General features: G+C 34.0%; 1 protein-coding gene across 1 annotated transcript; it reads left to right on the forward strand.

Annotated features, from left to right (window-relative positions):
- Nucleotides 1-3,849: 3,849 nt before the first annotated feature.
- On the forward strand, nucleotides 3,850-13,493 carry LOC104547568 (zinc finger protein AEBP2-like; the record flags this gene model as incomplete). Its single annotated transcript, XM_010193330.1, has 4 exons — nucleotides 3,850-3,974; nucleotides 7,439-7,506; nucleotides 11,184-11,297; nucleotides 12,919-13,493. Coding segments are annotated over 4 exons (338 nt in total), but the record flags the coding sequence as incomplete, so codon positions are not given.
- Nucleotides 13,494-14,053: the final 560 nt, after the last annotated feature.

Raw genomic sequence — 14,053 nt, forward strand, 5'->3', positions numbered from 1 at the left:
TATTTGTAAAATGATTTTTTATTGTCTTTCTTTGGCCTTTAAACACTGATTCAACATTCAAAGAAGGTAGAAAGCTATTTTTGTTTTTTTCAGAAATTGACTTTCAAAGAGCTTTCCTTTCTACTCTAGCAATCTTAGTAAATGAGAATGTTCAAGAAGAGAAGGCTGATCAATGTAGGGTTATATGGTCACTTTGCAGTATCCTTTTAGTTCATCTTAGATGTAGCGAGAGACTTCATTGAAATAGGTGCAGGTTCCTAAAGTATTACCTTTATTTGTTGTCTCCGTTAATCAAACAAAATGCAGATGTCTAAGACTTACAACTTGAAAATTTTAACTTTCAGAGATTCCTGAGTTGCATCTTGGCTTGTTTCTCTTTATTGGTTTTGTTAGACTGCTTGATTTAATGCATCTTAATTAAATTTTTCCCCGAGGATATATATGCAGAAGTAATTTTTCAGGTTGGCATTTTATTAGTAAATGATGAACGTTTAGACTTAAAAGTTTCGAATCAGAGCTTCATAGTTAAAACTTCAATTATTTGCTAAGATGTTCTAGTTGTAATAAGAGTTCACTGTGAAATTCTTGAATGAATCTGTGGCAAATAACTTAAGTAGTAAATATGGGAATGTTAAAGACCAAACTATAGTACTTCAGTGGTCTGCTGTCTTGATCAAGTGTTGCACAGGAAGAAAAACTACAGCTGCTTGAACAGTTTTTTATCGTCTTGCCTCTTGCGACAATTGCAATGCTGGCTGTAGACTTTTGCCTTAAGGCAAAAATAATCTCCAGCTGAGTTGAGAACTGACTACTGTAATGTATTTCTCCAGAGGGTACATGACCCAGAAATGAATCTGAAGTTGATGGCATTTTCTGAAAATGCCAAGTACTGGTCGCTTTTCTTTAAAACTTTGTGTGGCTTCTTGTTGATTAAGTGAACTTGACAAAGAGCTGATATACAATTTTGCTTGTTTTTCTGTTTCTTAGTTTGGTTTTAGTTAAAGAGCGAAGCTTGCAAGTTTTTTGGCAGTATTTTGCCTTTACAAGAAGCGGGGCAAGGCAAGGACCCTTATCTAAGAAGCCAAAGTAACAAAATAACAGCATTAAGTATCTTCCGTCTAGAGTATATAAAGCTGGGAACGTAGATTTATATTCAGTCATTAAAAAATGTTCAAATGCAGAGGTGTTGAACATATATACCAGGTTCCCTCTAAGTTGGGTTACAAGAAGTTATGACAAATGGGTGCAAAGCAGGATGCTATTTGATAGTGTACAATCTGTTTAAATCACTCACAAATAGTCATTTATGTCATTTAGTCAGGTCTTTCTGCATTTCTTTTTTCATGTCTGTAAACATTGTGTTCTTTCACATTTGCAAGTTAGTATTTTTGTGATGAAAGCATGTTTTACACCCTTATAGCTGGTTTCATTAGTGGTGCTATGGAGTCTGTCTGATTTGACATACAAAGCTTGATGTTACAGAATAATTCAGGATTAGTCAGTAGCTTGCTTTTTCTTCTGCATAGCCTTAAACACATTCACGGCTGCATGTAGTCTTGTCATTTAGAGGTATAACATAGAGCCAAACATATGGAAAGTGTGCATCTTTAAAATAGGGCATAGTATTGCTATTCTGAAGCTACCTCAAAGAAATTAGCAAAACCTAAGGTTATATTTACAATATTGTCACTTGCTTTTTCAGTAGCAAAGATGACAGTACAGTTGCTAACAAGCATGATAATGACATTCACTGGTGAAATAAGGAAACTTACTGTTAATGGAATTTACAATAAGACTTATGTAAGACTTGGAATTTCATTTAGTAGGCTGCTGGCATTTTGTTTCTTAAATAATCCGTATGTACGTGGATCTTGTTTTAAGCAGGACAGGAGATACCTTACCTTGAAAATAATTTTGAGGGAATAGATTGAAGATACACAGAAGATACAGCATTAACATTCAATAAGGAATAAATACAACTATTCATGTGCCTTTGACAAATTGTGCCCTTTCTTCTGCATCTGTTAAATGTTATCCAGTGGTAAATCCTGGAGAAATTTGCTTTATGAAACCAAAAGCAAAACCAGGCGGTTGTCTTTTCCTTTCCACCCTCCCTTCCTTCCTTCTCCATATTTATTTATAAAATATTTATATGCTTGAATCACTGACCACCTGCAGCATGAGCTGTGGTTCTACGTTAGCACTTACAGCGAGAAAACATTTCAGTGAATTGATTGCCTAATTGGCAGTATCCAACTGAGAGAGTAAGGACGGAACATAATGTACAGATGAATGCTTAACTACGATTAGTTCCAGGAGTGTAGCAAACACTAGTTTTAAGTGGGATTTGTAGTTTGTTTTGAAATAGTGGATGGATTATCTTGGTGAAAAGGAATATAGAAGTTGTTTTAAATGATGACAGCAGGACTTCGAATCACTGTTTTTGCAGATGACAGGATGATGTATAGATAATGTAATATCAACTCGTATTTGTAGCTTTATTTTCAATGTGTTATATAGAGAATTACTGCTCTCAAATAAGGCTTGAAAAATCTGAATACTGTCATGCTGTATTTGCTCATTTAATTTCACTACTGTATTATATGGTGTATTTTTAAAAAATTGTGCAAAATATTTCTAACAGTATGCAAATGTGTGCCTAATAGCAGTTATTTTTTTAGTTGAAGTACTTTTAGTGTAGAGTTGATAGGCCGTTTTTAACACTCCTAATCAGAATTCAATGATTTTTTTACTGTTCAAGAAACACTTAACTATAAATGTCCTTCTCTAAAAGGAAAAGGGCTTTATTAGTGCATGCTGGTTTTAGACTGCTTGTAAAATATCAGATAGATGTTAATTACACTTTACTTATGATAAATTGAATTGTAGTATGTGATGAAGTTGGAACTTCTTGGTTAGAAAATTATTTACTAATAATCAAAGAACATGGTATGATAACTTTTACATAGAAAGAAACGTATCTAGCAGTGAGGAGTTTTTCACATGACTATTCAGCATTATTACTTCTTGGAAATAAAAAAAATCTTGATGAGTATTACCTGTATGTTCACAATAACTCTTAGTTAATCCTTTGCTTTGTGTTCCACTGCGGTACCAGACAGTTTTCTTTTCAGTGCCGCTGTTGATCACTTTGCAGTATCCTAGTATTCACTGGAAATAGAAGGGTTTTTTAGTGAATATGAATTAGATCAGAGCAGATTCCTTTTAATAAAGCTAAGAAAGAAGTTATGGATATAATTTTGCTTTTAAGATGTTGATTGTACGTACTATCATGTTTTAAAGTACTTTAATACTATTTTTTTAAAAGTCACAGCAGCAATATTGGAACTTTGGGCTGTAGTGTAAGGATGACTTGGCTAGTTAAGTTTCCATAAACATCACAACATAGCTGGGCTGTTTTTGCATCAGATTAGAACTCATTAATGAGTTTTGGGGTTAGGTGCTTTGTACTGGGACTCTCAGATGATAGCAATGGATGTTCCCAGAGGTACTGAGCAAAATTAATGAATTCTTAATTTTTAAGATTAAGAAGGAAGAGTATTTACTTGAAACTTAAAAAAATGAGAGTATAATTCTGTTTGTCAAAATACTGGTTTCATCTAGAAGGAGTATGTTTTGACTAAACTTAAATGGGTTGTGCCCCTCTTGGAGTTATTCCTTCCTCTCAGCTAAATTAATGTTTACAACTGTTTGACAAGGTAGTGCTACTGCCATAGTGATAAATTATTTACTATGACACTTCAGACTCATTTACACGCTTGAATGTGTTTGAATGCTTTCAATGCACTGAGCACTAAAGATTTCTTTTCCTTTGTCTTTTTTTTTTAGCAAGACCTCATGACTTCTTTGATGCGCAAACACTGGATGCTATAAGACATCGAGCCATCTGCTTTAACCTCTCAGCACATATAGAAAGTTTAGGAAAAGGCCACAGTGTCGTATTTCATAGTACTGTAAGTATATATGTTATGCATTCTGTTTGTTTACCTATGTGTCTGAAAGATCTAATACTTCAGAAATATTTCTGTTTTCCCCTTACTGCTGTAGGTATTTAATCAGAAATAGGTGATAGTGGGAATTTTACGTTGTTGATTTGTCCATTTATATTAGTAAATGCACTTTTTAAGAGTAGTGTTGGTAGTTGTTCTAGCTCACAATTTTAATAGCTCCCATCTTTTCCTGTCTGATACACTTGGGGAAATATCTAACAGCAAGTATTTAAAGATACTCATCTGAAACTTGTGTTTATTCCTTTCTTTTGGATCAAAAACATAATCCTGACTAAAAGTATTCTTGTCCCCAGTTTTTTTTTCTTTTAATAAACTTACCACCAAAATGTCAGTGAACTGGTAAGAGGAGGCAAGTACTAGGTAGGGAACTGGCCTTTAGTCCTGTTTCCATATTCTGTTTTGTTAATTTCACTTGCTTATGGATAGGATAGACATCAGTATTAATTTAGAAAAGTTCAAAACAGGAAAAAAGTACTGAATTGAGGCATAGGGATCAGACGTTCAAAAAGCTATATAACCTTAGGTTTTCTTAACCAAATTGGCAGATACAGGAACATAAAAGATAGAGTCTCTGCTGAAGAAAAGAATTCAGAGGTGGGAGAAAATGGAGGGGGGGTGGAGGGCGGGGGGAAGTGCATTCTAAATTGGCAGGCTAGTGCAGGGTAAACTGCAGTCCAAGGAAGGAATGCTGACTGCTGTCTTCAGCTTTGGTTTAACCTTAAAATGATTCAAACTATTGAACTGTTTGTCGCTTTCCATGAATAAAATATGATTTTATATGAATGAAACTTACTTTGTCCTGTTCTGCCAGACTGATGATTGTTATAAATCTCTGTGGGCTGTATTAGAAAATTTTCCCAGATGATTACTCCTGAACTTTATGTGCATTGAGCACCAGCTGCAAGTGGAGATTTGCAGGTGGCTTAGCTGTTACTGTATTTAAATCTCATTCTAGCTTTCCTGGCCAACATGGACTTTACAGTGCTGTGAGAAAAGCAGATTCTTTTCCAGTTCACAGCTTGCTTTAATCTGAAGTGTTATCCAGACAAGACTACTCTGTTGTGGAAGCTCGCCTCTGGCTATTGCAATAATTCATAAGGAGATGGAATTAGAGGGAGGAATGTTCTCCAAAACTGCTTTGAATTAACTTGGAGGAAGTGGTGAAAAGCCTTTCACGTTATTCATGCATGTGTTGCTCGAAATGGAAAGGGGTTAATTAGATCTGAAATTGTTAGACCTCAGTTGTAGGAGAGGTTGCACCAGTGGCAGAACTGTTCTAAGATTCCAGCCCTGTGCTACACTTTGCCACATCCTGTTGCAGAGTGCTGCTACAGTTGTGTGGACTTATGCTGGATGTCAGCTACATTGATGAGAATCAGCCTAAAATCTGCTTTAGAAAGAAAAGGTGAAATAGAAGCAGTCTTGCAGATGTACACTGTTATACTGAGCTAATGGTCACCTCAGATGCAAACACATTTTGTATAACTTAGAAACATTAGGACATTGAATTTGAATGGTGACTGGCTCAATAGCGTAATACAGTTTTTGTGGTCCACCTTCAGATGAAGAAAAAAATGTATAATTTTATCAAGGGCATTAATTTGAAAGGTGAAATGACAAAGATAAAATTGTCTTGCCATCTGTAAACTAACATAAACTATGTAGTTTTATTTTTTTTATGCAACATAAAAATAACGTCAGCACAATGCAGCATTTTACAGGATAGAAATCCTAGTGAAAAAATACTAATGTGCAGAATTTCTAAGCAGTTACTATAGATACCTTTTATCTCCTATGAAAAGGCAGTCCTTTCATTTGTGCATATATACATGTTTTTAAACACATTTTTTTCTTTATAAATATGGAAAGCTGTAGAGTGTAATCATCAATAAAGCCTTTTTGCTGAATTTTTTTTGCCATCCAGAGTTTACCTTTGACTTCATGATGATTTGTTTTTTTTCCGCTCAGATTTTTTTATTGGAGTAAAATTCTTGGTACTTTGATTCTCTGAACTATCAGATAGAAAAAGTCAAGCATATCCATATAACCTAAAGAGCCGATATTACACTGATTAAAAAGTGCAGCTTATAGATTACCCTGTCCTTTGCTCTCCCCTTTCCCCCACCCAACTTTTTGAAATGGCTAGAATTAATTCTCTAAAATACTTGAATACTAAACTGTTGTCACTTTTTAAAGCTTTTTTAGGTATTTCAGTTCAGCGATCGCATGTATTAATGCTAGTTATGTGTTGTGAAATCTTAAAACTTTGAAAACACGATACATGAGTAAAGATGCATACCAATTTATAAGGTGAATTTTTTTCTTTTTCCAGAAGAGGTCAGCAGAACTCCATTTCTGATTTGAGACAATTTAGCATGTTTCTTTCACAGAGATAAATTCAAATTTAATTTCCCTTTTGTTTCTGAGACAGTGTATGAAATTTAGAGAATATAGTAGGAAGGGTGGGACTTGTTTACTTTTCGTTTGTTTGGTTTTTTTTAAAAGCTGTATTGAGTACATCTACTGGATGAATTACATTTTAAAATGAAAAACTTAAACCGACTTAAGTTATTTAAAAAACATTTTTAAGTCTTCAGAGCATCATTATTGCAGCCATGCTAGATTTCTTCCATTTCAGTTGTAAAGCTCTGATTACTAGTGTCAAATCAGTAAATCTATGAGAAAGGAGTTCATTCTTCTTGTCTGGGACCTTACCGGTAGAGTACATATGTTCTGCTTAAACTTCATCTGTTGGCAGGTCTGCGACATGTCATTTGATTTGTCGTTCGTATAAAAATAGTAGCAAGTGTACTCTACAGTGTTAAGGGTCTCGGTTATGCATGCTTTAAACAATCTCTTCTTCCAAGTAGCCTTTGCCATTGCCTTTACCAGTGCTTAGTTTAGGTATTGAAAAGGAATGAGTACAGGTTATCTAGGAAGTTATACATACAATGTGTCCAGATGTCAAAGCATTTGTGAGAGAAGATTTTATTCTTCTGCCATGCTACAATTAAACTATAGGCTGCATCAGTTTCTCACATCTTCTGTAGACAACTTGCGGAACAACATGAGCATGTTTCTAGAGGAATGTATGTTCTTCAAAGCTTTTGGAGTAGCTGCTTAAAATTTGAACTATTTTAAAAGAAAGAAGGCTACTTGCAGGATGAATTTGTATCTTCTTTTTTGGGAACCACTTAGTAGACCTGTTAAAGGAAAATATTAAACTTTGCCAGGAGTGACTTGAGTAGTGATAGGTACGTTCTACCTATATACGGAATTAATACAACTTTCAAAGAATAAAAGAGTTTGCCTTTTATCAATGTCCAGTTGAACATGCAGAACAGCAGTTCTTGAGCAACAAAATCTGTGGATTTGATTTTAATTATGATTTATGTGATTATTATCAGGTAATAGCTAAAAGAAAAGAAGATTCTGGAAAAATAAAACTCTTGCTTCATTGGACACCAGAGGACATGTGAGTATATTGCTAGTGATATGAAATAGGATTTAAATGGGGAAGGACTTACTGGGGCGTAAATGAACTGTCTCTCATTAAACTATGTTATGTCCTTAAATATTTGAATTAAAGTTCATGTTTTAAAAATGCTTTTCAAAATAATTTAGAAGTTAAAATAATAAGCAATGCTTTAATAAGTTTTTACTTTAGCTTTCAAGTCTTTAGACTGATACTAGCTTAAGTAAATTTGAAGCTGTGTTTTTGATACATTTTGTCTCTATGGCTGTTAATAACTTAAGACCCTCTAATTGCTGAATGGAGAGTTCAAGTTGGTTTTGCCAGCCATATACATGAGGAAACTTATTGAGGCAACCTCATTTTACCAACTGATTCATCATGATCCTAAAATATTTTAAGTACTGAAAAATGTAAAACTACAAGAATCTTTGCTGAGGTGTCACAATTTAACACTACAATAACTACAGCTAGTGATTTGAGGTATTAATCTCTTATTGCTGCTGCTTTGGATTCTGACACTGAAGTTTGGAGTAATCTTCCAGCATGTATGGCTGCTTTTTTCCTCTTGGTTTTTCAAAGTTCTGCCTTGTTCCAGATGAGTAGCTTTGTGTGTAATGCAGGACAAAGGTACTACCCTCAGGTAGGCTTGGGACTAGTGAAGTAGTAAGCGTAGTTTAGAAGTAATTTAGCTACTTACTTGAAATAGCTGACATCTCATTTCTTTCTTCTGATACAGAAAAGAATTTCTATGTAAATATTTTGATCTTAATTAAATGGAGAAGTACAGTGAGTGTTTAGTTACCACTATGCTGTAGGAGAGTGGTAGGCAGAGTAGTTTTAGGAGAGGCAGGACCTCTATGCTCCATGTTTTCCACAAGCTTTAAGGCAATCAACTACTTTTCCTTATAAAGGTAAGAGTAATTGCAATATAATTTATTTCTTGGATCCATAGTCTGGCATACAGGTGAAGTTACTGAGACGTTTGTTCATGCTAAGATGAATAGCTGCATAATTATGACATGCAAGTTTAGAGGCTCTTTCTTAGAAGGAACTTCAGTTTTACCACGAAGGTAAATTGGTAGAATTCATTAGGTAAGGATATCTGAGTTTCAAATTGAGTAGCCATAGTTCATAAAGAAGTAATGTTTGTACAGAGCATTAACTTTTAGAACAAGGGAATCTTTTAGATTCAGTGCGGCTTTTAAGTGTTTGAGTGGTGATGCAAAGTCTTAACATAGCAGAAGTTTACCTTTACTTTGGTGAAGTGGTTTAAATTACTCTGTTTTGTAGTGTCCAAATTGGTCATGTGCAGTGGTGTGAACTTGTCAATGTGAATTTATTACAACTTTTATTTGCAGAGGACTAGAGTTGCTGATAAGTTATTTACAGCGATGTTTGTGTTTTGGTGCAATTTCAGAGTGTCTGTAGCTTTTGCTGTTCCTTGCAGCACTTGCAGACTGCAAATTCAATTCAAAAATCAATCATTCAGTAATGTTAAGACATCCCCAATAGAATATTACTTTGTTGGTCAGGTGAAAGGAATAAGATGTTTTATATTGGTATTTATTGCATCTTGGTTGGGTTAGGTGGAGGGTGTATTTCCTGCAGTGAATGATGTAGTTTTGAATTACTGAGTATTTGGTAGATTCAATTTCATCTTGATTATTACATTTAGGAACAGCAAATGTAAGGTATTGTGGCTCATGTCATCCATCTGTCTTACACAGTGAATGTACTCACACTTAAGAGAAGTTGAATGCAGTCATGATAATTACTTTCCATTGCGCTGAGCTGTTTATCGGCTTTTCAGATGGAGCTAGTAATAATGATATAACTTTTTCTACTCTGACTCATCTTGAGAAACTGTTAAACTGCTACAGATTCTCTGTACGTTAATTATGTTTTCAGGAAAAGTAAATACTAGTGTTTAACCCATTTCCTATACAAAATAGTAATAGCTTTTAAAAATTTGTTCTAGAGCAGGAATTTATTCTTTGCACCAGTACTACTTAGCTTACTAAGTTGTTGTCTCTATGTATATTTCAAATAGTCTTTACATGTGAAAATTTTCTTACTTGCTGTTTGTGTAATTTTGCACCTTCAGCAGATAGCTTCTACTAAAAAGTCTTCCAAATGTTGCTCATCAAAACCAGAATTTGGCTTTATTTTTGAAAAAGTCATACGAAGTTTTATGGTTTTTCTTTACCTTTAATGATCTATGTTAAACCTCAGATATGTGGATTGCCTTGTGGGTGGTTCTGCCCTCCCCCCTGCACTTTTTTTCGGTTGTTGTTCCACCTTCTTATGGAAAGGGAAAAGTGTCATTGGAGAAACTCCTTTTCCTACTGGGATGGAAGTTCTCCATTTCATTTTTTTGGATAGCTTACCTAAAAAAATGAATTTGAGTTACAGCTAACTTTAATTGTTGAAAAGTTAGCAATTCAGTTTATTTGCAAAAATCTGTAAAATTACATATATCTTCAGTCAGAGAAAGAACTGTTTCATTTAGGTAGTTTTAAATGTTGTGTTTCTCAATTTGAAATTTAAAAAGGTTAGAATTCTTAGTTACAAATTGATACCTTTTTTACCCAACCTGAAATTAATTTTGTCTCCTAGGTCATGTATTAGACAAAAAAAAATCATTAAAAATAATAAAAAAGCAAGTATCACTTTACATGGACTGAAAATAATTTCAGGGGGTTTTGGTGGTTGGGATTTTGGGGTTTTTGTTCTGTTTTGCTTTTCCCAGTAGTGGAAGCAAAATGACCACTTGTTCTGTACGGCCTTGGTCAATGCTAGCTTTTGGAAGGAGGCAGGAAAGTGGATTTTCAGTAAGACACTCATGACTTCTGCAAGGCCAGTGCCTCTTTTATCAAGTGTTACCTGAAAACCTCAGCAGGGCCTTAAAAGCCCAATGTGCTTTCAGTAAAAGAAGCAATAATACAATGAGCCACTCTAAAGTATAGTCTTACTTAGTTTCAGAAAAACTTAAATACAAACGTAGATCAATTGTGTATGTAATCTCCAGCCATCTTCCCCAAGTTTCGCTGCAAGTGGCACTGAAGGAACGATTTCCTTTAATGTATGAAGACCAGGTTTAATTTCATCTTGCAATGTGAACTGTTACGCAGCCAGAATATTTTGTGGTGATTGCTTGGATTTCCTCAGAAGATAATCAAACAGCTAACTTCAGCGAAGTTGGAGCATTCTGATATTGAAAGCTTTGAACTTGGAGCAAGCAGATTAGTGTAACTTGAAACTGCGGTATATTCAGGCCTTTACTTACATTTTTGACAGCATCAAAGAATTTTATGCTCAGTAAAATAAAGTATTTTCAGATATCTGATAGCAAATATTTTTTCCTGCTACCCATTTTCACATTAGATTGTTAAAATAGAGAATGTTGTCACTGTATGTTTAGTTTAGCATTCTTCTGGAATAATTTAAATTCTGTTTAGTATCCTTTTCACACTGAGAACTTGAAAAACTTTGAAGTATAATGTGTTAAGATTGGCTGTCTTTTCCTCACGCCAGTGAAGATGCTTTTTAACGAGTGAAATGTGAAGATTATTTAAAAAAACCCCAAACTTCATATGTACTAGTTTACCGCATAATTCTATGGTAAGAAAAACAGTTGATCTTTTTTGAATATTTTTATTTTATTTATTTATTCATAGTCTGCCTGATGTGTGGGTAAATGAAAGTGAGCGACATCAGTTAAAAACTAAAGTAGTTCATTTATCAAAACTACCAAAAGATACTGCCTTGCTTCTGGACCCAAACATATACAGGTAATGTCCCAGTTTTGAAACTTTCTCTACTTAAACATAGTCTTAAGCCTCACTTAACTTTTAGACGTTGGAAAATCAGGATTGCTAATGCATTATACACCAGACCAGGGAGACTTGATCCTGTCAGCGTCCAGGAGTTAAGTTCTGAGGTCTTAAGTTGTTTCAGAATTACTTAACTTCTTGAACTGAACTCTAGTTACTGAGAAACGGGTAATGTGTGTATTTACCAAGTGTATTTTACTTTTTTGTGCTTGGTGTACAGAAATTCTAGTAAAGGAGGTACATACAGTGGAATCCTGAAAGATCACTTCTGTTAAGATCACATACTGGTTTGTATACCAATTTTTTTAAAGTCCAAATTTATCTTTACATATTTTATATTCAACTGTAATACATGCAGTATTACCTTGAAATCTGTACTTGTGTACAAGTACTGTTATTTTTTAATACAAGATTCTTTAGAGGGGGACAGAAGGGGACAGTACATGTTACTTGTCTTTAAGCTGCATTCACATTTGTGTTTTTAGGACTTCAGATTGGCTTCTAATCCATCTTGTTTCTAATAATTTCCTGATTTTCCGCCCCCTTCCCTTTATTAGTGTGGTCACATAATTGTCAGTACCCACAATTCTGCGTGTGTACAGTTTTTAAAGGTAATCTGAAATGCTTAATTCACAAGTTTTTGAACACCCAAAGATACATATGTATGGACTTATATTAAAAATTCATGAAGTGGGTTGAGGGAAGAAAAAGGTTTTTTCTGCTATAACCAAAGTTCAGTGTTCCTATACTTCTTCCTTAACATCCAGTGACTTAGTGTTTAAAGGGGTAACTAGAACACTAATCTTACGTCTTGATATGTGATAAGCCTTTCAGTTCACCTTTAATATTGTGTATTTCACTAATCAAATTAATGAAAAATTGGCTTACAATATGAAAATAAATCATCATAATATATATGCTATCTTTGTAAGTATTTTAAAGTACTTACTTTAATGTATGAATTACTGAAGTTAACAGCAAATCATAACAATGTTTTGAGGAAATCAGATTGTGTGTTTTTAAAACTGCTTAGCACAGTGACTTTTTAGGTGTTAATCATCTTTATATTGATTACCTTTGCAGAACAGATAGATTAGTTTGACTTAAAAAGGAAAAAAATAACCTTTTAAAATAAAAGTGTAATGATTGTTGGGATTAAGTCCTGGGAGAAAAATGAGCAACTATTTCTGCCTCTCACAAATAAAATTAAGGTCCTTTCACGTGATGATTTACTAGATTTTTTTAGCAATATAGATAAGTGTGTGATTAAAAAGAGCTTTGGGACCAACTGCGGGAGATTAGAGAAATAAAGTTGAAGACCAAAACTTTGCAAGGGGAAAAAAAGTGGTTAAGGGAATTCAGTGTCAGCTATTAATGTCATTCTAAAATGATGATTGCAATAGAAAGTTTGAAATAATTATCTGAAACGTATGCTAATATGGGATCATCTAAAATTCCTTTCAGTTTTAATCAAATTAAATGAAAGTAGTTTTTATATAGTCATGATTTCATAGTATACTCTAGCTGACTCAAATTTACATCTCAGGGTACTTACATAAAATTCTGTCTTCTTTTACAGAACAATGCCCCAGAAGAGGTTGAAGAGGTAAAAACCAAGCAAGTGGGGACACCTGCAGTCTTAGTCACTGACAATGGATTTAGAAATAAAGTTGCACATTAGTCAAATCCCATTCTTTTTTTTTTTTTCTTAGATAAATATTTATGCTTAGTGTAAACATTCTGTGAATGAAGTTGATGCTTCTGTGGAATATATTAATATATTACTGTATATCCACATTTTCATGGAATGGTACAGTGGGAGACTGAGCAAACACTCTTCTGGCAACTTAGTGGAACAACTAAAAGGCTTTGCATGCTTGCTTCTTTAAGCTGCTTTTTTCTTTAGTGAATACAGTAGTCTATATTTGAAAAGAAAAAGTAACCATCACCATTTACTCACAATTCCCAGGAGAACTGTTAACAAGCTATTAGGCTTCTTGTCCACGTTAACCAAATAAACACATGCCAGGCAATAAAACAGCTACCAAGGGATTATCCTGTTGCCCTTTGAGTATGGTGGATAGTAATCATTCGTCATTTGTAATCTCGTGTCCTTTTGCAGATCCCTAAAATATGTTGGATTATAATGTTTAAACAAATGTTGATGGAATGCTTGTCTTTTCCAATCAACTATGAATACATATAGTACGGTTTAAAGATGTTAAGAGTGTTGCAGTATGTCTGACCCCCTTTTCAGGAGTAGTATAGTGTATTAATGAGATCTGCTTTTATGTGATCCGTATCAATGGACGGTTTTTGAAAAACCTCTGCTTAAGCAGTTAGTGTTATTGGTGTTTTATTTTACTTTTTTGACCCTTAGGATCCCCATTTGCTTGTAAAGTATACTTTTTTATTTGGCCTAATGTTTTCTAGATGTAAAGAAAATGGTATTTTTTAAAAAAATAATCTAGAAAATCAATCCTTTATGCACCAAAGTTGGCTTTGAAAAGGAAAGTAAAATCATTTTCTTGCTTAATAAGCAAGAAGCCATGGATTTTTTTAACTGACAAATAGAGATGTGTCTAACCTGTTAGTCTTTGTATGGAGACAAAAATGTTGCATATAGATAATAGGACATTGCTTGTAAATATTTCAGCAGATTTGTAATATATTTTTATATTATGAAATGTACTGTAGATGTTTTTCTAGAGGCA

Source organism: Mesitornis unicolor, unplaced genomic scaffold (genome assembly GCF_000695765.1).
Source record: "Mesitornis unicolor isolate BGI_N332 unplaced genomic scaffold, ASM69576v1 C13685983, whole genome shotgun sequence".
Taxonomy (NCBI): domain Eukaryota; kingdom Metazoa; phylum Chordata; class Aves; order Mesitornithiformes; family Mesitornithidae; genus Mesitornis; species Mesitornis unicolor.